This window comes from Podarcis melisellensis, assembly GCF_964234715.1.
Source record: "Podarcis melisellensis genome assembly, chromosome: 9".
Lineage (NCBI taxonomy): Eukaryota > Metazoa > Chordata > Lepidosauria > Squamata > Lacertidae > Podarcis > Podarcis melisellensis.
Window position 1 is genome coordinate 47212000 of NC_138541.1, and position 23570 is coordinate 47235569.

General features: G+C 40.7%; 1 protein-coding gene across 2 annotated transcripts in view; it reads right to left on the minus strand.

The window, feature by feature from the left end:
• Positions 1-2853, minus strand: part of VEGFC (vascular endothelial growth factor C) — a 42474-nt gene extending 39621 nt beyond the window's left edge. Inside the window, exon 1 of one of the 2 annotated variants that reach the window (XM_081926150.1) lies at positions 2226-2853. In XM_081926150.1, the coding sequence (XP_081782276.1) occupies positions 2226-2372 (147 nt within the window). In that variant the 5' untranslated portion in view covers positions 2373-2853. The remainder of the gene's footprint in view (positions 1-2225) is intronic. The other variant, XM_081926148.1, reaches the window with a different exon arrangement.
• Positions 2854-23570: the final 20717 nt, after the last annotated feature.

A 23570-nucleotide genomic window follows, 5' to 3' on the forward strand; every position in this document is an offset into this window, starting at 1 on the left:
GGACCAATATGCAGAATCAACAGGGACCAAATCCTTCCAATTGTTCTTACTTGAGCAGTTCTACTTAGGTCAATGACATTATTCATGCTCATGGACAGCAAAGGTAAGGGGGGGGGGGAAATGTCCTATAAAAACTTGGAATGTGTGTTTAATTCCCTCCTCCTCCTCATACATGCCTTTATATATACACACACATGGAGCACAGGTGCTCACCCCCAAAACAAAAATATATAACCTCCTCGATATCCACTGTCCATTGTCTTTCCAGTCTCACATACTCTTCACTTCCTTTGCTTTATTGTCCCAGGTTTCTCGCAGTCATGATACTTCAGTAAAACACAGAGCAGACTGTGGAGTATCTACGGCGGTGGTGGTGGAAGTTTAAGACTTCAAAGATGCAATAAATGCAGAAAGCACATACTTTGTTCCACACCATTCATCTTTCACCAAACTGTTTCCTGTGAGTGTATGCTCAATCCACTGTAGAAACTATTATTACTGCATATAACTTGCAAACTAAAAGTCGTCATAATAACAAGCAACCAAGTTCAGCCTTTGTCAACTGATTTGCATGAGGTAAAACCAAGTGAGAAATATGTCTGCCTTTCAGTTTTGCTACGGTTTTGGCATATATTAGCTTTAATCAAATTAAAGTGATTACCAATTGGACTTGTTCTGTGTTCACACATTAGAAATTGGGGGTGGGGGGAGACACACAGCAAGCCAGCTTTTATCCTGCAGTGTGTGGGGATCAGCTGTTATATTTTAAAACTGTCAGCACCAATCTGAAATGTCCAGATTGTTGTGGAAATATCCCATTAAAAGGGAGATGCAATGTGCAAAGAAACTTTCTTTTATAAACAGTTTCAGGTTTCCTTTGCAAAACATGGTATCCTTGCAATGCACATAATGCAGACAGAGGTAGACACCATATTCGTAACTGATATCTTCTATAAAAACCTCTGAGTTTGATATTTCTGATGTTATTCATGTATTCTACAAACATGAAAACACTATGTATGCCCTATGTTTAAAGTTAATGCTGTCAAACGAGAATTATCCAGGCAGCACCGTCAAAGGTCAAGTTAATTTCCTGAAACCACGTTGCTCTTTAGAAATTATGACTTTCATAAATACCACCACAGACCTTTAGAAAATAGGAAGACATTCTAATGCAATTATTTCTCTTTGTGGATTTACGCTGCGGTTACACTGCCATGCACACCAGTCTTCCAAAAGGCTTTTAAAGATTTTAGCCAGCAGCTAGTCAGATCACACTGGAAAGTTTCAAGAACACACACGTTTCACTCCAAGGACACAGACCTCCTTGCTTTCCACAGCTTTGCCCTTGATAAAGAAGCTAGGAATGCATACAGTCAGTGAACCACTTCTAGTAGGGAGGCACTAATACTGCATTCCCCAGACCAAGCCTGTCCTTTGACTAGTTTGTAAACTAACATGACTTCCCTGGGAAGCAGTGGTGCTCTGAGTTCTTATCTGTCTGTACAGTACTTAGAGCCCTGTGCAAGCAAAAGATAACAGGATAAACAACTAGGGTTACAGATCTCCACATCCTCGGGGGCCAATTAATTCTGCATGCTAGGAATCACCTTTATAAGCTCACCGCAAAGACAGGAATGACCAGAAGTCATTGTGTCCAAACCCTTAGCCCAGAAGCAATTATTATTGTTTTATTTATTTAATAAATTTGTATACTGCCCTTCATCTGAAGATCCCAGGGCAGGTCACAACAGAAAAACACGAAATGAGAACACAAAATACACAAGAAAACAAAAGCAACAACAAAAACAAATCAATAATTCCCCCATATAGCCATAGTGGCTGCCTAAAACTTCAGAAGACAAAACTTCCATAGAATCCTTAAGCGTTCTGCCTAAATGCAACAACCAATCCCAGACAAGTGATAAACCCACAGTGTACTGCATGTTAATCTGGAGAATTTCTGACCAGCCTAAAAATACCTATGGTGGGACAGAAATACCGCTTCCCACCCGCCTTGCATTGGAAGAGGGGTGGAGGGAGGTGGGAATGCACCTTTCCCTCTCTGGGTCGAGCACCCTGGTTTTATGAGCGGCTGGTATGCATGCACTTCTCGAGGGGCGCTGCATCTGCACCAACCAAGCGCTCGGGTCACATGACGCTCGGGGAGCCTGAGCGAAGCGAAGTCCCGGCGGTCTGCGGCCGGGCCGGGAAGGGCTGCTTACCTTGGCATCCCCCACGTCGGGCTCCTCTTCATAGTAGCCCTGCCCGGATTCATAGGCAGCGGCCGTCGCGGGCTCCCGAGCTCCCAGCAGCACCACCGCGCCAGCAGCCAGATAGCAACCCAGAGAGAAGAATCCCAGCAAGTGCATTGTGCAGAGGGCGGCGAGGCGGGAGCCGTGAAGGCAGCGCGTGGGCAACGCCGCGCGGCTCCGAGCGAGTCCCGGCCGCTCTCTCCGAGGCAGCAGCGAAGCGGCAACTTCCCCAGGATGGAGAGAGGAAAGGTGCGCAGGAGCCCCCTCCCCTTCGCCGGCCCAGGCGCGCGCTCGCTCGCTCCTTCTCCGACGAGTTACTCGGAGTTGGTCAGGTTCAAATAATAATAAAAAAAGGCACCAGGAAACCGGACATCCGAAGCGGGCTCCCTCAGGAGCACGAGGAGGTCGAAGGAGTTCCCGGGCCAGTTGAGGGTAGTAAGGGGGGGGGGAGAGGTTTCCTCTGCAGCCACCAGCCCCCCCGGGGGCTATATGCCAAGGAGGGACGAAGGCGGCGAGGGGCAGCGGCGCGGCTCCGTCTCCTCGCCGCTTCCCCGGGCGTCTGTCAGTGGCAGCGGCAGCAGCAGCAGGGGCCGGGGAGCGGGAGCCTCCTCAGCGCGTGGAGCGGAGCTGGAGCGGCAGCAGCAGCAGCAGCAGCAACCGCAGGGGGCGGGCATGGCTAAAGCGCCCTCTGCCTGTACCTTGGAGAGACTGAGTGGCTGGCGAAGGAAGGAAAGGGAGGGAAGGAAGGAAGGAAAGGACGGAGGGCGCCCGGGACGGACGGGTGTGTGTGTGTGTGTGTGTGTGTGTGTGTGTGTGTGTGTGTGTCCCTCCTTTTCCTCCACACACACACCCCGCCACCGCCCGCTCAGCTCTTCTCCTTCCTCCCCTTCGGTTACATTTTTCCACAAGTAGCCGCTCGCCTCGCAAAAGCCCTTTCCAAGAAAGAAGACGTGGTGGAAATGTGAGATGGGAGGCGCGCGCGCGTTGCTGCCCCCCCCCCTCGGGAAAGCCTGCCGGAAAGCCGGAGGCGGGCGCGCGCGGGCGCTTCGTTCGAGCAACTGCGCCTCGCGCGGCGCTGCCCGAGGCTCCAGACTTGTTGCCTCGCTTTCCCGCGCTTTCGCAGAGCGGCGTGTGAGCGCAGGGCTGGCTGGGGGGTCTTCTTCCACGCATGATGCCGTGGAAGGCTTTTTGCAGAAATGATAAGCAGACGAGCCGAGGTGGCTCAATGCATACTTTCCTTACAACCCACCCTGTGGGAGAAATGGTTGGAGAATGGTACTCAAGGCGCTGCCTATAGGAGAAAACGAGCCAGCAGTTACCCGCTTACCGTCCAGAGAGAAGCTTAAATACAGTGGTACCTCGGGTTACATACGCTTCAGGTTACAGATTCTGCTAACCCAGAAATATTATCTCGGTTTAAGAACTTTCCTTAAGGATAAGAACAGAAATTGCACGGCGGCGGCGCAGCAGCAGGAGGCCCCATTAGCTAAAGTGGTGCTTCAGGTTAAGAACAGTTTCAGGTTAAGAACAGACCTCCAGAACGAACTAAGTTCTTAACCCAAGGTACCACTGTACTGTGCTTCCTTGGTCTCCTATCAAAACTTGTCCTTCAAGTTTTTCCATCTCTAGGTGCAACTGGCCACTAGGCATCATGGCCCTAAGCTACCTCTGAATTGCCACTAGCTGGGGACCACAAACTTGGAGCACTATTCAGCTCATTCTTTGGCTATTCTTTATTTATATCCCGCCTCCCCCCCCCACCGCATAATCAAGGCGGCTCACAAAAATGGAAACAAATACAAATTAAACAGGCAGAGCTAAAAACATATAAAAGGTTATCGTGAAAAAGTAATTGAGCTATTGATGGAATTAAAACAAAAGGTAAAAAAATGTATAGTTAAAAAAAACAACGAACAGCACACAACACACCATTAAGAGCCCTTTCATTGAAAGGAGTCAGTTCCCAAAAGCCTGCCAGAATAATATTAAAAAGTCTTCACCTGTCATCTGCAGAACAACAAGGCCAGTCTGAATTTCTTAAGAGGTAAAGGCAGAGGTGCCAACTTAAAATAAAATATTGGGGAGGGGTGAGGTAAGTCCCACCCACATGATGCGGTGCACGCACACTATTTGAATGGCGATGTCCATCAACTTTGGGGGGCCCTGGTCCACTCAAATATTTTATGGGGGGTGGGAGCGAAACACCTCTCATTCCCTAGGAGAACTCCAATGCAATTAGCCTTAAATCTATAGTAGAATCAAAAAGCAAACACACACCATCAACCTGTTATTTACTGTAATACTCTAGAAGGATGAAGCTCACAAAACATCTCACTACAAGACATGGCACTGTACATAGACACTAGAAACAGCTTTGTTCCTGTGCATGAAAATTACAACCTAAATCACAATTTACTGAAATGCTTGGGGAAAAAAATTCTATGTGCTGTACTTAACCAAGCATCTTAATTTGCTGGAAAACACTAGCAGGGCAACATGTCTCAGGCTTCATAATTATATACTCTTAACTCACCTTATCTATGAGCCAAAAGATTTGGAAAGCAGACTAGATCTGATATAAAAGCTACTAACCTTCCTTGATTATAAGGGTTTGTTCACTCATGTTTTGTTTAGCTCCAAGCTGAGCATTGCAATGCATCCTACGTAGGGCTGCCCTTGAAAATAATTCGGCGACTACAGCTAGGACAAATTATGTTGCCTATCTCTAAAGGCAACTGCACTGTACATTAGTTTATGATTGTGCTCAACATAGTTCACAAGGCCACTGCAAGGTCTGCATAAACTTATTTTAAGAATGCAAGTGGGATTCAGCAATACACAGGCTCTGTGGTTGCTAAAACCAGATAAGCACATTTCTAAAAAGCATTGCATATGCTGTGATAACTACACTTAGCACAAGTGAGTCCTAAATAGAACATTTTCAAGAGTTCTGTCAATAGAATCTTTAAGTACTGCTACTAAAATCCAAGCCTTTTAATTGATGTGTTTTGTACAAGCTACATCTGTCAAGCACATTCCTCTGTGCTGTCTAGACATACCTGATATGGCCACATTTTGCACAAATGCATAAAGACAGAAAGGCCATTTCAGAAGCAGGATACATCAATGATAGGATATGTCAGATGGGCAAAGAAATAAGGAAACATGAGCTTGAAGGGCAGGGGTGGGATATGAAGAAATTTATTGACCTTAGTGGCACAATTAGTACTGTGCTCCTTGACTTCCCACTGCAAAACACATTAGACTAAATACTGAAAGTATAAAAGTCTTAAAGAAGAAGCAGTTGGTGTTATTTTACTTTTGTTACACACAATAATGCTAGAGTCTCATTTGAGTTTCATAATGATTATCCTAATTCAGATAAGACAGCATGCTTACATTGTACCACAATGACTAGGATATTCTTGTTGACTGTTTTGATTGTATTGCCCCTTAGGGGACAATTTTAAAAGTTTCCTAAAGTTGTTCCCTAAGTGGGAAATATTGTTAAGGTACTTCTAGATCACAGGCAGGAAATCTCCAGCCTGCAGGCCAAACTTGGCCTATTAGGCTTTATTCCCATTTGACCCACCATGCCATTTTCAGGATCCGGAATCTAGATAGGGGATCCTGAGAGTACGTTGGGTTAATTCAGAATGCCTGACATCCAGCATTAATGTGTTCTCAAGTTGACTGCTGCTGCAGATGGCACAATATATGAACATCTATGGCGAATTTAACCTTCTCCGCCCCAACAAGGATCATTATTCTTTAAGGCAGTTTCCTACATTGTTGCTAGCTGAAGAAATTGCCACTTGGAAACATTCTTTTGTAACTTTTTGAAAAGTAACATTCTTCTTGAGGTTTACTACACAGAGTGCTAATCATCTGGGTAAGCCAAGGTTTTTAAAGGTTCCATTTGAAAACTTTAAAGCAGAAACAGGCAACATATAGCCCCTGAGGTAATTTTATGTGGGCTGCAAGTTCTTGGTGGAATTCCATCTTTTACTTTTTAAAAATGTGTTTTTAGACATCATCGCTCAAAAATTTAACAATTTTTGACATCACAATTTCAAAGTGCAGCCTTATTGGAACCCCATTCCTTCAAAAGCACCTTATGCAAAAAGGGAAGTACAAAGAAGGCTTAAATTATTTTTATCCTCTTTATCCCTTACTTGCAGTTACATACATAAAGAGTTTTCAAGGCTTAGTTTACATATTTAAAAGTGCAATAAAATACCAGAAAGCTGTCTGCGGTCAAACACCGGCTCCCTCAGCCTGAAAACGAGATGAGCGCCACAACCCCATAGTTGCCTTTGACTGAACTTAACTGTCCAGGGGTCCTTTACCTTTTTTTTTAAAAAAAAGGAAAATAAAAAATACCTTACCTTGTACAAAAAAAGTTGCCCACCTCTGCTTTTAAAATGTCTTTTCAGAGTGGCCTTCAACAGTACCACTATAAGCAGGCTCCACAGGTTTGTGTGTGTTAGGCACTCAGCAATTAGAAATATCTAGGCCAGCTGAGGACAGAAGAGGACACTATCTGATCCAATTTTGCATTGTTTGTAATGAGTTGCAGGCAACTGATCCTGATTTTTCTATCACAGAGCAGGCTAAAACCTTGTTACTTGCCAATATGGAAATGCCTGCAAATAAGGGGTTTTCCTTAGAGATGCAAGCATTGCACACATTTCAGTATGTTTCTTGAAAAGTTGGTTTAATTTCCTGAAAGCCGGCTTTTTGCTTCTTGTTTTTTTTAACATAGTGCTACAGTATAGGATCAGAACTCCTGGATAAATGCAATAAAACAAAAGCTTGATGTGTACCTCTTTTTACTGAAAGGACGTGTACAATCTCTGTCATGTATAATCAGAACCATACAGTGATATAAATAGCTCCAGATTCCACAGAGAAAATATTTGAAGTCAATATAACAACACATCTCCTATAACATTTTATAACTCTTGCCATGCTGTTCTTCAAACATACAAATTACTGACTTAAAAGTTCCCACCCCCACTAGCACTTCTAATATTGGAAAAACAGGACATCAAGCACAAATACCTTTAGAATATCTGCTTAATTACTAAGCATTGGGCTAAATCCAAACCTTAGGTCAGGAGATTACAGCAGTTATTTTTCACTTTTCTTATTCCCTTTGCACTTTATAAATTATATTATGTTGTTTGGTGGTATTGAAATCTAGTTGTATTTGTGTTTCACATTTCACATTGGTTCACTTTTTGGATCAAGACTATCAAGGAAAGTAAAACTGGAATCCAAAGCCAGAACATGTATTCATAGAATGAAACATGAGCACAACTGGAGTTTTGATTGCAGTTTTGTCGACAGCCGCACTCAAAAGAGACCAGCCACATCAAAAACTAAGCACTGTATTGTCTCCTGGACAATGGGAGTAACAGTAGGTGAAATGTAAAGACTAGACCAGGATGTATGTCCATGAAAGAGAATGTTTTTATTATTGTGAGCTGCCCTGGACTTTCAGTGTGGAGGAAGGGCAGGTAATAAATTTGAAATAATAAATGATAACAATAAACCCTGTGCACAACTGGAGTTCTTCTTTCTGTTATCTTTTCTGCAGTTCACAGAAAGATAAGCAACCTTCAACATTGAATGGTAATTTTCCTCTGCAAGAACAGGATCACCCCCTCAGGGAAAGCCTGGATGAAAGGATGAGATTTAAGCAGATACCTAAATGACAATACTTTAGCTGCATGTCTAATGTTCATTAGAAATGCATTTCAGACTGAAGGTGCCACCACACTAAAGGCCCTAGACTTAGAAATATAAGATGAACTTTGGGAGCATACAGTGCTACTGAGAGTGTCTTTCTCAAGGACTGACGTTAGCAGCCAAGGATAGATAATCTATGGTGTTCCTGATGGTAACCTGAATCCAAGTTGTTCAGGGCTTTGTATGCCAATAGCAAGATCTTAAGCATGGACTTGTAGCATACTGGCATCCAATACAGCTTTTTCAGCATAGTTGGCACGTTCTTTCAATACCACACCCCTTCAGTAGCCTTGCTGCTTCATTCTGCACTAGCTGCGGCTTCTGAACCAAACTGAAGGGAATCTCCATATAGAGCACATTGCAGTCATTCAATTGAGAGGCTACCAATGCCTGGCAAGTAATGCTATGCTGAACCAGGAGCAGCCATAACTGTCACACCAGCTAGCAGAAGGCAATTCTAGCCACTGAAGCCACTTGGGCCTACAGTCAGAAATATGGATGCAGGAGCAACCCTAAGCTACGTACCTACCTACTGCTTCAAAGAAAGTGCAACTCCATGCAGAACATGAGAACTATGTGCTAGACCTGGGGACTCCTCATCCCCAGAGCCTCCATCTTACCAAGATTCAAGCTCAGTTTATAGAACTAATTTATTTCAGGGATGTATTTATTCTTTTAAAAGAAGCAAGTCTGCACAGATCACTAATGATCCCACACCTTAGGCTTCATAAAAATGTAATGAGCTAATACTCTGACTCCTGTTCTGTGGTTCACGGACAAAATACAAAAGGAATGGCAGGAAATAAGCTAACTGTTCTGCAAACGAAAACATGAAATCTTATACAGTCTGTGCCAAAGCGGCTGAGCAGATTATGTCATCGCCTACATGACTATTGTCAATATTGGTTAATATAGTGTTTAGATTCCTAGAACAAAAAATTGACCCTATTTAACATTTCCTAAATCCTTTTTCCATGCTTGAGCTTATTGTTCACTTAATGTGAACAAATCAGTTAGAGGTAAATTGTAATGTCAAATGCATAGTGGGAATAGTCAAAAGGCTTAAGTATGCTGGAGTGTAGAGTCCAGGCCCAATTGGGATTCCATATGTGTGTGACTGCTTCTTTAACTACAAGTTCCACATAGCACTTGGTTGTGAGTCTCAGAAGACCTTGCAGGACATTTTCTATCTGGCCAGGGAGCGTGGGGCCCTCACTGACTCGAGTTTCAAAAGTTGAGCATGCTGAACAGACTCTTGGACTGGGCTATTGTTTAGGAGGTTTGTTTGGACTGAGAAATATTTGTGCGTATAGAATATGAGTTAAAGGGGCATGGCATTCTATATAATGCGGTGGAGCACTGTTCTCCGTCTTTCAATTCAGTGCTGCTCCTGTCAATTTCATGTAATTGTGAGTAACTGTCCCTTTTAAGATTCTAGCCCCTTCAAAAATACAAAGCTGAACTGCATCTGTTTACAGCGGACTTAATTTTAAAGGGGCTTGAGATTAGGATTTAATATATAGTAGTACAAAAATACTGCTATAAGAAAACACTGAAGGCGTATGAAAGTGTTTTTCGTTGATGTACAGTATATGGAGCTACATGAAGAAGGCATAAAATGACAAGAGGTGTGGCCTAAAATGGAAATACATTTTGCTTTTTCATTACACCATGTATGGTAATAATAGATTATATTTAGTAATCCTACTGGGTAGTAGAGGGGAGGAAAACCTTAACAACTTTGCTCCACATTTCAAGGTCAGACAGAACTGTGAATGAAATACCATGGGGTTTATTTTCTTTTTCTTTTTTAATAAATGTATTTCTTGTCTGTCCACTTGCTGCTGAACTCAACACTAGAGGAAAAAATTCCGTAGCCCTGAGCTGTTTTGTTTGATGTATGCAGTGTTGCGTTTATGAAAAACACTGTTAATTCTTTCAGGTTGGCTTGATAACTTGACCTTATATGAGATTCCTTTTCTCTGCCCTGAAGTGCTAAACTAAACTGTTGTAATTTTACTGATATCAGCTTAATAGCTTTTTAAAAACAGTAATAAAACAATGAAGAAGCAATACAAAAAAAATCTAAGAAGATATTTAACCTTTGACCTTCTCAGAGAGAAGAGGGCATAGTTGTTAACAGAAACAGAGGAGGCTTACTGAGAAAATGGAGAATTGGGATGGGTTTAATATTTTTCTCCAGTTCACCAATATAGTTTCTAGGGTGGCCTGGTGCAAGAGGGGACAGTGCTCTTGCACTTTTCATAGTATGTAGATGAGGGGAATTCAGCAGGTATAGCTTGTCATGCAAGAAAGATCTGCTGAAATCCCTTTTTCTACACAACTATAATAGATGTTGGAACCATGGGAGGTATTCAGCAAAGTTTTACCCAGAGTAGACCCATTAGCATTAATAGACCTAACTTAGTCAAATTCACTCATTTCAACGGATGTACTCTGAGCAAACATAGTACTCTTTTGCATCTGGAAATCCTAAGTATCTTCTGCAATACCAAACGGATTCCAATTTCCTAGTTATCTGAAATCTATTAAAAACATGCAGATCATGATAATGAAAACAGCACGCCACCAGCCCTTTCTTTAAAAGCAGCCAGTTCCCATAAGCGGCTGGAACAAGAAGGTCTTCATCTGCTGGTGGAAGGACAACAAGGAGGGAGCCAGTTGAACTTCTCTAGGGAGGGAGTTCTAAAGTCTGGGAGCAGCCAATGAAAAGGCCCTCTCCTGTGTCTCTACTTAGCATGGCTGTGAGGGTGGCGGGACCAAGAGAAGGTCTTCTTCCAAACATCTCAGAACCCGGGCAAGTTTGTAAGAGAAAATGCAGTCTTTCTGGTTAGGATATGAGCTGGCAATTAGTTGTTAGTTGTGGGGACTGAGAATAAGCAGTCTAGTTAAAGTTATTAATATATCGCTTACATTGGAGAAAGTGAATAATAAAAAAGAAAATTATGTGATTACCTTTTAACTGGCTGGAAAGTTAAACACTGCTTATTGTTGTGGATACAGAGCTCTATTTAGAACACAGCACATTTTCTAGCTGTTATATTAAGCAACAGGAAAATTGCTTCATCTTCTTCAGGGTTGCGTGTTTTGTGTTGTGTGTAATTAAAAACCTAATGAGAAACAGTGGTTTATTGCCTGACAAGAAATACAAGGTTGACTGATTTTACATGTCAGATGCTGACAAAGTGCAATGAAGAAACTAAAGAAGATGGGTGGCTGGGAAGCAAGCTGTTGTACACCTAGGCATAAAATAAAACCAAACATAAATTATGGACTTTCCCTAGAATCTAATAAACCACTGGGACGTAATCTTCATAGTTATATAGTCACCTATAGAACCCATTTGTTTTTGTGTCTAAAGTAACAACATGACTTAAAGTTCCATCCACAAATCATGTAAGACAGAATACTTGGACTTAAGCCAATAATAATATCATTGGCTAGAGGGGCTAAGCAGAAATTCAGTGGGAGAATGCTAGGAGGTTAATGACAGACACTTCCCAACCCTCTTCAGAAGAGTAGCACAAAAATGTATCAATAACTGAGGATCATGGATGAAAACCATGATTTTTATTCCACTGACATTTTCAGCGTTGACTTGATTTGGAAAAATTAGTACGTTTATACTTATTTATTTACTCATAACTGTTTTGGATTGTGCATAAAACAAAATAAATTCAGTAAAAGGAAGGGTGTTATTGCTTTGTAATGGGTGAAATATATTTATATGGAACAGTATCATCCTCATCCTCATCCTCATCCTCATTAAAGTATAATCAGTACTGCATTATGAAGTACTATAAAACTCCAGTCCTAATGGGACTTTTTCAAGACTAGAAGGGTTTCACATACAGGCTGCAGTATTTAAATAGTTTAAATGAATTACATACTTAGAAGATTTCTCTATTGTGATCCAGTTCTATGTGTCTTTATTTTTTTCTTGATTTTTTTAAAAACCAAATGTCACATGCTATTAATCACAAGGACTTGAGTCTCTCCAATAACCAGAAGGAGTCGATAGGATTGGCAGAAGGCCATTATAAACTGCAAAGCGATTAGTGAGGCCTTAGCTCTTTGGTAGACATATGTAATAGAAATTCTCACATAAGACTCAACTCAGTGGAACCATGGAACAATAAAAAGGCTACAGGGCCCATGGCCTCTGCTCTCCGATTCAGTAATACAAAGTTAAAATGGAATTCACCAGGACCTGTCAGCTTTGAAACATCTCAGTTCAACTTTATTTCACCAAAGATCAAGTAGAGAAGGCTAATCTAGTTTTCTAGACACTTAAATCTCATTTTCCCAGGCAGCTTTACACTCCTGGTTTGTTTAAATGTGCTTTAAACAGAATATCTTATATTCCAATGTGTTTTGTTGTTGTTGTTGTTGTTTTAAGAACAGCAAATACAATAGAACCAACTATATTGGTGTAATAGTTACTGTGGCCACCAAATAAAGAAAAGGCTTCTTAGCAACTGTGGAAATTCCAGATTGAGATGACTCTCTTAATTAAAAAGTGAATACAATTTTGGACTCACACTTAATCATGTTAATAGTTTCTGACCATTTTGGATTCCCATTAAATGAATGTTTTAGATAGAAATATAGTATTTTGAAATAAGGCTTCCTTTTCAGATACGTGGAAGTAATTTGTTTCAGCTAGTTAAAATTTGATTAGTGTCTTATATACAATTGGCCATTGTGCAGCTTCCCTTATGTTTTGCTTTCATATGAATGGTATCATACTATTCAACTATCCATCAACGTGATACAAGAACAACGATAAAAAGTCAGATTCACTCTGCAAATTTCATTGCTAATTCTTTTATCTTATATTCTTAGAGGTATGCTTCATGCACATTCACAGTATGAGATTTTCTTTCTTTCCTTAGATGCTAGTGTGCCACATTAACAGCATTGTAGCAAGATGACCAATATTTTTTCTTTCCTTACATAGTCATTTTAGCTCCATATATTTGTTTGCTTCTGGCATTAGCCAAAGATTTGCCAAAGGGCTAGTGTATAGTTAAGCCCTGTAAGAATATCCCATTTTTCATTGCTGTGCCTTCCATATCCCCCCCCCCCAAAGACCTCATCATGATATAGATAGAAGCTCTTGGGGAGGGAAGGGTTGGTTTGTGGTGGTCTAGTGAATGTTTCCTCTGCAGAATAATCACAGTATGTAATTCAGCCAAAGCTGGTAGAAGGCACCCCTAGATAATGAGGTCAGCTGGTCCTCTTCTTGGACAAAGATGGACCCAGAAACACCCACCGACGGTGAGCCTGTTTCTTCAGGAGAAGTATGACCCCATCCAAAGCAGATAATAGACCAATTATCTGGATTCAGGAACTACCCACCCAGAGTGCCTCCAGGATCCAGAGTCATATTTCACATTGAAACATTTCTCTGCACGAAAGTGCTGATTTACGAAAAAGGTATTCTCCCCCCCATTTACATTATGTGAAGGAAACCATAGTAGTGAAATGCCAGCTGCTGGTGCTGGCAAGTCATAATTCTTGATTCAAAATCAAGTTCAATCCTGTACACTGGGAAATTGTATATAGTGCTCTTCTCCCAACTTGGCACAGTTAGGCATTATAGTTTCAATTTCTTCCTACTAGAGAAGTTTGTTAAGTAAAGCCTATACATGATGAGGCACATTGAAGGCTTGCTCTATTGTTACCAGAATGACTTTTCTTTACATGAGGAATTTATGTTCTTTACATGAAGCAGGGGAGCTAAGCCAAGAATCTAATGAAACCATGCCAATATTATAACCCACATCTTCCTTTTAAAAAAGTTCTTCTTTGACCTTGTTAAGCAGAAGACTTATGGAATGGCAGTGCATTCACTGGAAGTCAATTTAGCTGGGCAACTCCTTTGATCCACATCTTAGTTAAAGACCTACTGCTGACCTCCAGAGCTTTCTTGCTTGGCTGTGTCTCTTTGCTGCCTGCTTCCTTCTGGCATGTGAACCAGTGAAATGTAGCTGCAGTGGTGAATCTCTGAATATAAAACAAGCCACACTATTTAGACACTTTGAACCATTTACTCCAGCATGGCCTCATTTGAGTCAGCAGAATTGCTTTGGAACAAGAGGTCTGAGAATTGCTACCATTGACTTGGATGACTTCTATAGGGTTTGGTGCCTAAATGCAGCCTTATTTCGAAGATAAATTCCCTTTAGAATTGCAATGGGGTGTGTGGGAACAGCATGTAGTATTTTCTTGTAACTTGTTTCCAGCAAAGTTAGAGAAGTCCGGGTTAGTCTCAAAGACATGTAACATAATAACCTAAGAAATGGCCTTCAAATCAGTTTTAGAATATTCTTTAGACAGAAAAAAGTTCATGTAGCTATTTTTAAACTGCAGTGTCTGCTGCGAATGATCTTTGGAATATTATTGCAAGCCATTGGGGAGGTAGCCTTTGCCTTAATCCAAGCCATGTGTCAGTAATAAACAAACAGCTGACTTTTTATAGACATTTTACAATATGTGTATTGACAGAAGGACATTCTATATTTCAGTAGAATAATTTATGCCCTGTTTTCACTGTTATAGCAGCACAGTTTCAGCACTTCCTCTCTAAGGACTACATTTAATTCCCAGTGAGGTCAATGGAACGACAAACTACTGCATAAGGGTTTGGTAAACGCACAGTTTTACACATTTAAGCATAGACCTGCTATTGCTGAAAGGGAGTTAAATAAGCCACTAGTCTTTATATCTACCATGTTTATGTTGTTGGAGTATCAGGGTCTAAACTGGCTTGCCTTAACTTAGTGTCCTTACTCAGATGTTGTTGAATTACAACTGTCATCATTCCAAATGTTCAGAAATGATGGAAGTTGTTGTCCAGCAACATCTGGGAATAACCTAGAGACCCAAAAGAATTACTTGAAAGCTAGAGTGGATAAGATTACTTCAGACTAAAATGTGACTGGTTATGGTGTATCTGACAAATGACCTGCAGTATAATCTAAAGCATGTTTACTCAAAAGTAAGTCCCACCTATTTCAATGAGACCAACTTCATCAAAATTGGGTTTAGAATTTGTCTTAATGATTCAAAGTCCTCCAGGAAGCTCTTGAGTATTTTTTGCGGAAAAAATACGTTCGCAAATGCTAATGTGATACTGGTTAGCAAGAAAGAGTATTTTATGCTGTTTGACTTTCACGTTTTGTTTCTTTTATATCCTCAAATACTATTATTGATTTCTTTATTAAATTTAAACTCCATTCTTCTTCCCAAAGGATCCCAGGCCTGTGAAAATCAAAATGCTTGAACAATAAAGGTAAATGTAAAGGGAGCCCTGACCGTTAGGTCCAGTCACGGACAACTCTGGGGTTGCAGCGCTCATCTCACTTTACTGGCCGAGGGAGCCGGCGTACAGCTTCCGGGTCATGTGGCCAGCATGACTAAGCTGCTTCTGGTGAACCAGAGCAGCACACAGAAACGCCATTTACCTTCCCGCCCTATTTATCTACTTGCACTTCGTGCTTTTGAACTGCTAGGTTGGAAGGAGCTTGAACAATACAGTAACATATTTAAAACACTTAAAAATGTTTGAAGGCATTTAACATATCTAGAAACATCTAAAAGCAATCACATACATTCACAGTTGTTACCTTTAAGGTTGCCATGGCCAGTATGTTTAGCCATCAAATTATCTACCATGAATTAAATTCACAACCAGTGGATTGGGTGAACTGCAACGTGACAATTTCCATGGGCCCATCCACCCTTCTGCTTATCCAGTACCTAGAAAGCATGGATCCAAAAGGTTTTCCACTTGTCTCATACTTTGTAGGCATGGGTCTGAATGGTTTTCAATTTGCCCTGCTGCTTTCCCTGGGGAAACACACTTTTTCCCACTGAATCAGAGCAAATGTCAATCCTTGGAAAACTCAACTGATGTTTGCTCTGATTCAGCAGCAAAGAGTGGGGTTTCCCTGTGGACGAGCCCCATGTCCGAGACTCAGCTTAAAAGGGATGTATAGCTAATATGTGTTCATTTAAGCAGTCTTAGAGGCATACAGTTGCTTGAGATATATAGTGCAGTAAATGGGGAGAAGAGGTGCAATTGGAATGAATTGTTTCAAGTGGAGAGTGGCTCATCTCCTGTGCAATGGCAGTAGGAACCCAGGAGGTACGTAGGGAGAAGTAGGCAATACAGCATATAATTGAAGCCTAAGGCAGTAGCCATTGAATGCTTATTTGTTCCATGTTTCAGTTTTCTCTGGCATCATTTTATAAAGTTTTTAGCTGCAAGCACTGCATCTTCCATGGGGAGGATGTGTTCCCTCCTTCAGACACATCTGAAGATTGCTCCCTACTTTTTATGTTCCACAGGAAGCATTAGTAGAAGTGTTTGTGCTTCTTCTTTCCCTGCACTGAAAGAACATTACACAACATCTGAAACTGAGTGAGATGAGTTTTCAAGCTGTTGTTAATATTTGTGGGGCAGGAGGGGGGGGGACAAAGTTGCAGATATAATTTATTTTTATAACCTTAGGACAAAGCCAGCTTATGGTGATGGCCAAGAACAGTGTCCATGTATCAGAGTAGCACAGGCATGATGAGTTCTCAACTCACCTCTGACTATGACAATGCTCTCTGTGTCAGCCCAGAACTACACGCAAAAGCTGAATGCAGTATTGTTTAATACATTTTTAGACCTAGAGCTTAATCTCAACTTGCTAAATGGAATTTGCTTTTAATTTACAATTTAAAAACTTGTGTGCTACTGTTTTACTGATATTTTATTACGGTGATATGTTAATTATTTCAAGTGATGCGCTAAACTGCCTTGGAAGCATTATTGAAATTCGTTCCTTCCTTCCATTTCTCTATTTCACCTTACTTTTTATTCCATCTAGTTTGGGGTGACAATGCAGTAGTTGAAGACCAATGGGCCTTTATACTCATAAAAAGGGCTGCAGAATCTTGGGGAAATTATCATATGTAGTTGGTTAACAACATTAATGCTATACTACAATGCTGATGTTAGGACTCACATAGTTTCTTTGCCCCCCCCCCCCAATTGCCTATGTAGGTACCCTGCCACATTAAAGAAAACACACCACAACTTTTCTTATTATTCTACAGCAATGATGGGACCTCTCAATGATGCTGATGCAACCAACCTTATGGGTAATGACGCGAGAGAGAAAGAAAAAAGTCAAAAATCTTGTTGAACTTGTTATATATATTGTCACAAAAGACAATAGTGTTAATTGGACAAATTGGACAAATACTCCACACCCCACATGTACTGGAACAATAGTTTCAATTCTGTTTACTTTTGTATTAAAATTATTAATAAAATGCATTAATTTTAAAAGTGAGAGCGAGCAAAGTCCATCTTAAATAGCATGTGTTTTGCATCAAATTGGGAAACTTGTCATATGTGACTAGGAAAGAGCCTGAATCAGAGCTAGTATTGAGGCTACAAGTAATAGGTTCCTGCATGCTATAATTAAGCAATCTCTGAATCTGAGTCAAAGTGATATGTAAGATAAGGAAGGGGGGGGGGGACTAAGAGCCTTGGTGTTTTCACTGAACGACTCCAATGAGGTAGTGAATAAGGCTGCAGTTCTATGTACATGTACTTGGGGGTCAATTCTTTCAGGTAACAAACATAGGATTGCTCAGTAAGTTTGAATACCAAGAGTGAGAACTTTCAGAATGTAATTATATTAGACTGTTGTAGAACAACAAAGAGTCTTGTGGCATCTCAAAGATTTCTAAATATATATTGAATGCTGTGTTTTGCAGCATTCCCCCCCATAAAAAAACCATATTCTAATCCAAATTGAGAAAAATAAAGGCATAGCTGTTTTTTAAGCTGGTAATATACACAAAGCCTTGCTGGGCTGTCATCCACTTCTTCAGATGCAAGAGTGGACGCTATTACCTCAACAAAGACAATCCAACCCATGCTCACATGTAAAGAGTACATTTCAAATGATACTCTGCCTTGCATTTTCTAGCAGATGTGTTGAGGGTGATATGTGATAGTTTAGATGTCAGAGGACATAACTTTGCTTGTAAAAGGATGGCTGCAATTACTCAGATCAGGTTTTTCTTTTTTTTATTGCTGCTTTTACAATTATCTCCCCAGGATAATGTGATTCCTGAGCTTCCAAAATAAGGCAACCATAGAGATTTTATAGACGAATCATTCTTCCTCTTTATTTATTATTGCCGTTTCAAAATAAATGCTGCCTGCGATCCGAGAATGGACTGGGCTACTGCTTGATTACCTAACCCATCGGGGCCCTTGCCAACATTAATCAGCATATCATTTACCTCAGAGATCCGAAATGCTAAGCTAAACATGGCATTTATTTCCACATTACTGCATCTTGAAAGGCGCAAGAGCCTCTGTGAGGGGCTCTTAAAAAGGAGCGACGGGGAACAATTCTTACGAGATGCCGCAAAACTCCAGAAGCACAGGCACGTGAATGATTACTCAAAAGGATTTGAAGTGGCCAAACTTTATGTACACACAAAGCGGGAGCATTTCTTGTTTCTGAGTCACAGGCCAGCAAGACCTTTAACCTCCACGCCATAGATCTCTTACCCAAGCAAATTACTTACACTGGACTACTTCATAAACAATGGAAGCTTTAAGTGCCCCACCAGGCATTACAAATAAGGCACAGTTCTGCTTGTGCAGAATTTCATTGAGATTGAAATGAGTCTCCTTGGGATGTTGGTTTAAACCTTTTAAACAGTGCTTCCGTGGTGACCTTGGAGTTAATATATTTAATCTGAGATGGGCACTAAGATTTCTAACCTGTATATCTCTCTAAAATGTCCTGCAATTAAAATACCCATTCTAAAATAGGATATATCTCAGTTTCAGTCTATGCTGGGACTAAGGGAGGGATAGTGTGATTAAAAAATTAATAAATAACAATAATTTGTGCTATATTTTCAGACCACGGCCACCAATGAGTGGCACTGATGAGGACAAACTCATTGAGGGTAGTTTGAAGACAAACTCAAGGAAAGAGCCATCCATACAGTACATAATTAACCTGTGGAATGCCCCAACCACTGGGTGTTGTGGCCACATTAGATGGGTTTTAAAAAATATAATGCAAATTCATGGAAGGTAGATCTATGGATAGTTTCAAGCTCTGATAGCTCAGTGAAACTTCCATACTCGGATATAGTAATATATATTTCATATTAAAAGAGACTAGACTCAAACAACATGGGACGTCTACCACCACCACCATTGTCATGCTCCACTTGCATATTTCCTGGGGATAGATTGCAGACCACTACTGAGACAGAGGCTAAATGGGTATTTGCTCCAATCCAGTATGGCTTGTGTTCTTATGGGGAACCGGTTATCAGCTGCAGTCTTGGGTGAGGAGAGTCCAGTTCATGTAGTGCAGAGGGCATAATCAATGATGGGTGGTGTTCACTGGGCTTGGTAGGGTGTAAGGCAGGCAGACCAATGACAGGAAGAGCCAGAGCCAATGACAGGGGGAACCAATTTATTTTAGTTTTGTTCTTATCCTCCTCTCTGCTTTCAACAAGGGCAACACTGAGCCTAAGTGGAAGGCTGCTGATGGTGAGTGCCATACCTTGGAGTGGTTATAAATAAAAAGGAAGGCAGGTGGGCTGGCCAGGGGAAGTCCGAGATTTGTGGGGCAGTTCCCCTTTGTCCAAATGGATCAGTCTCCACTGGAATGCTGTGCCTGAACAGAGAAATCTGGCAGCTAGCACTGCATGGACCGATGATGTCAGTAATCTGCACGGATGGCTGTAGTGTCTCTACAACTGTCACATTAATACTCCAGAACCATGTGAACGGGCACCTTGCACACTTTACACACCAACTGTTGACATGGGGTGTTCAGTGCAATCAACACACAAAATTAACTGAAAACAGCATTTTGTTCAGTAATTTTCAAAACCAAATATTGTTTCAAATTCACATTCCCAAACAAAAGTGAACATTAAACACACACAAACACACCAGTAGTGAGAATATACCATTCTTCTCCGAGATAGCACATTCTTTGTTATTTCACCAAGCAAATGTCACAGGTGTTAACCCTTCCATGTTAAACATCTAAAACCAATTCTTAAACCTAGCAATGTCTTCTCTAGCATTCCCTCCACACTTTTTTTGTTCTCTCCTGTTTTATTACTCTTCTTTCAGTATTAATGCCTGTTTTCCTCCTCCTCCTTCATCTGTTGCTTGCCATCTCCTGTTGCCATAAAGTATATCGCCAAACTCCATATCCACTGGGGGAGGTGATTTATTAGATGGAACAGGCAGACTATTGGTGATCATCAAGAAGAAGTAAAACAGACCAAGAGCTTTTGGAAACTATAAATACTTTGCAAATGGGTGAAAGGGATTAAGGGAATACATTCTTGGGAGATTTAATGTTCCAGAGATCTAAAAGTCCACATTTGTGGCCAAATGACCCTAATTTTCATTTAGCAAATTCCCTTTTAAACCATCTTAAGCTGTGATTCTTTACACATCTCTGGGAGTAAGCCCCATTGAACACAATGGGATTTTGAATAGACATGTACAGTATAGGATTGTGCTGCAAACAGTATTGCATAGCAAAATATTTTCCTTTTCTAGCAATTATAAATATAAATACTGAATACTTTGGGCAATGTAATTAATAAGCAATTCAATAATTTCCCCCTGATTATTAATTTCTGTACATAAGACATTTGGCAAGTCTGCAGATTTTCTACATCTTCCACAAACCAGTTTATTATGTCGTGTAATTCTTTTGGTGCAAAAATAGTATTTACCCTAACCAAGGCTGAATTTGAGGGCAGAATGCATCCAGAATTATATTGTGCTACCTCAGTAACCTCCTCCCAGCCAGCATTATCCACTAATAAAAGTGCATATGCCAAGAGAAAGCAAAACATCTTCAACTGCAACAATTAACATTTTTAATAAATCAAAATAAGTTCTCGATCAATGGGACACAGAATATTCAGTAATAAACTTATGCTGAATTTTCAGATCCAGACAATGAAATCTAAACATGGCTGGATTTTACTCTTACATCTGCCTGTATTCGTTTATTTAATTATTGTATTTATATACCGACGGGTTTTCTGCCAAAGCAATTTACAATTTTAAAATACTAAAACAAATAAATGATATAAAACATGAAGTTGGCCCTTTGGGGAGAGGGGGCAGTCTGCCCAGAGCAGGCCATGGTGATGTCTTTGCCCTGTCTCCACCATTCTTTTTCCTTCCCACTAGACAGATGTTGTCCAGATGCTTTATAATAAGATTATTTTTAAATGATAAATGTGCTAAATATACACATTCAGTGTATAAAGGATAAACAAATTACCTCCTCATTTGCTCTGTTTCCACATAGCAAACATTTATCCACACCAAGGCAAATTTCTCCCTCCCTCGGAATGAGCTATTGGCCCCCTCAGTACTGGCTTTAAGCCTTGATGCCCAGTAGTTCCAACCGACTTTTAATGAAGGTGACTTTTGGGTTGCTCCTGTTTTAGAATATACATTGTAATCTGCTAGTTCTTGATACTTTGGCTATGCTAGGCTGTATTTTTTTAAAAGAGCTGTGATTACTGCAACTTGTCTGTGAAATCTGTGTTTTGAAAGTCTTTTAAATAAAGTAAATACTACATTTGTGATAGCATGGGAGGAGGAAAGCACAATGATCTGCTACACATGAATGACAAATCATGCACTATCAGGTGCCAAATGGCACAAGGTAAAATAATGCTCAATGTTATGGATGTTGTGGAATTGTATTGGTACATCAATTCTTGCTTTAAGTAGTAGATGGCCTCGGCCCTGTATACCTGAAGGAGTGTCTCCACCTCCATCGTCCAACCTGGACACTGAGGTCCAGCTCCGAGGGCAGTTCCCTCACTGTGAGACATGAAGCTACAGGGAACCAGACAGTAGGCCTTCTCATTAGTGGCACTCACCCTGTGGAACACCCTCCCATCAGATGTCAAACAGTTAAAAAACTATTTGACTTCTAGAAGACATCTGAAGATCAGGGAAGTTTTTAATGGTTGATGTTTTATTGTGTTTTCAATATTTTGTTGGGAGCAGCCCAGAGTGGCTGGGGCAACCTTGTCAGATGGGCAGCATATAAATCATCATCATCATCATCATCACACCGACCTTAGTGGCTGTTGTGGTAACAGGACAGGTGTTCTGCTGTGTCCAGCATTTCCCACCTACAGTCAACAAAACTATTTTTGTTTCATTTGCTTCTAGACAATAAATCCCTTTCCCCCCCTGTTTCAGCACCCAGCAGGCTTTCCCCTCCCAGTATAGTAAATGGCTAAAGATAGTGGCATTTTAGCAGCAACCACACTCCTTGTAATCTTATAAATCTGTTACTGATCATAGAATCATGAGGCAATTTGTACAAGAGTCTTAAAGGGACCCTTTGACATTTGATGTCTTGAGTGCCTGGTACCCTTTGGTTCATATTATATATCTGAGCTCAGCCATTAAACATTGACCTATAATTTGCTGCTTATCCCTGATTTTAAGCAGTTCCAAGTAGCTGATAGTTTTGGGGGCTTTGTATTCATCACCCATTTCTATGCAAAACAGGAAGGATTTGTTCAGGGGCATTTAAGATTTAGCTTCAAGAATGACCTCTAATTTCATATAAAACCAACCTTAAGACTGTGCATTTGAACAGTCAACATAAATATATCCCTTTGTCTATAAGCGTGGAAATACTCTTTCATCTGAACTGCATTCTAAAGTCAAAGCACAGCTAACATGAAAGAATATGAATAATTACTAGCTACTGAGATGCCTGCTTATCCTGCACTGGTTTATGCAGTAATTTGGAGATTTAGCTCTTTTCATCAAGTTAAAAAGATCATGACCTCCAGACACCCCTTAAATCAAAACACTTACATTCAAGCTACTTTAAACCTATTGAACTTTAATTAGGGATGGAACTAGACTATGCATGCATGTGCCAGTGACTATGGTTTGTGAATCATGATCTTTTTATTCCAATCCATACATGCTTGCTCAAAAGGGTAGCCTACAGATCTCAGTGTAGAAAGGATGTGTGAACAGGGTTACAGCCTCTGATCAGAATACATTGCCATTAGGTAAGTTTGGGTAAAGATAAGGGTTAGCAGGGCAAGGGTGCAAGGGCTTTTGGGTGGGTGAAATGGTGGCATTGGGAAGAGTTTGGGGCCTTGGAGGAGTGGAGGCATTTGGGTCCTACTGTGCATAATAAGATATTCCTGGTAGTGAATATCATGCAGAAATGTTCGTTGAAAACTATCTTTCAACTATCTCTCTTTTAAAATAGAGTATTTTTTCACACCCAGTGTCTTCCATTTGCATTGATCATTCGATAGTAAATAAAGGATGAATAGCATCTCAGAGCTGGTTATATGAAGGTGGCTTAAGAGAAGCAATCTCTCATTTGAACAGCATCCAAACATTTTGGAAGGTCTTATTAATTAAAGCTTTTGTTTTATTCTGAAAAGATAATGTTTCTTTCACTG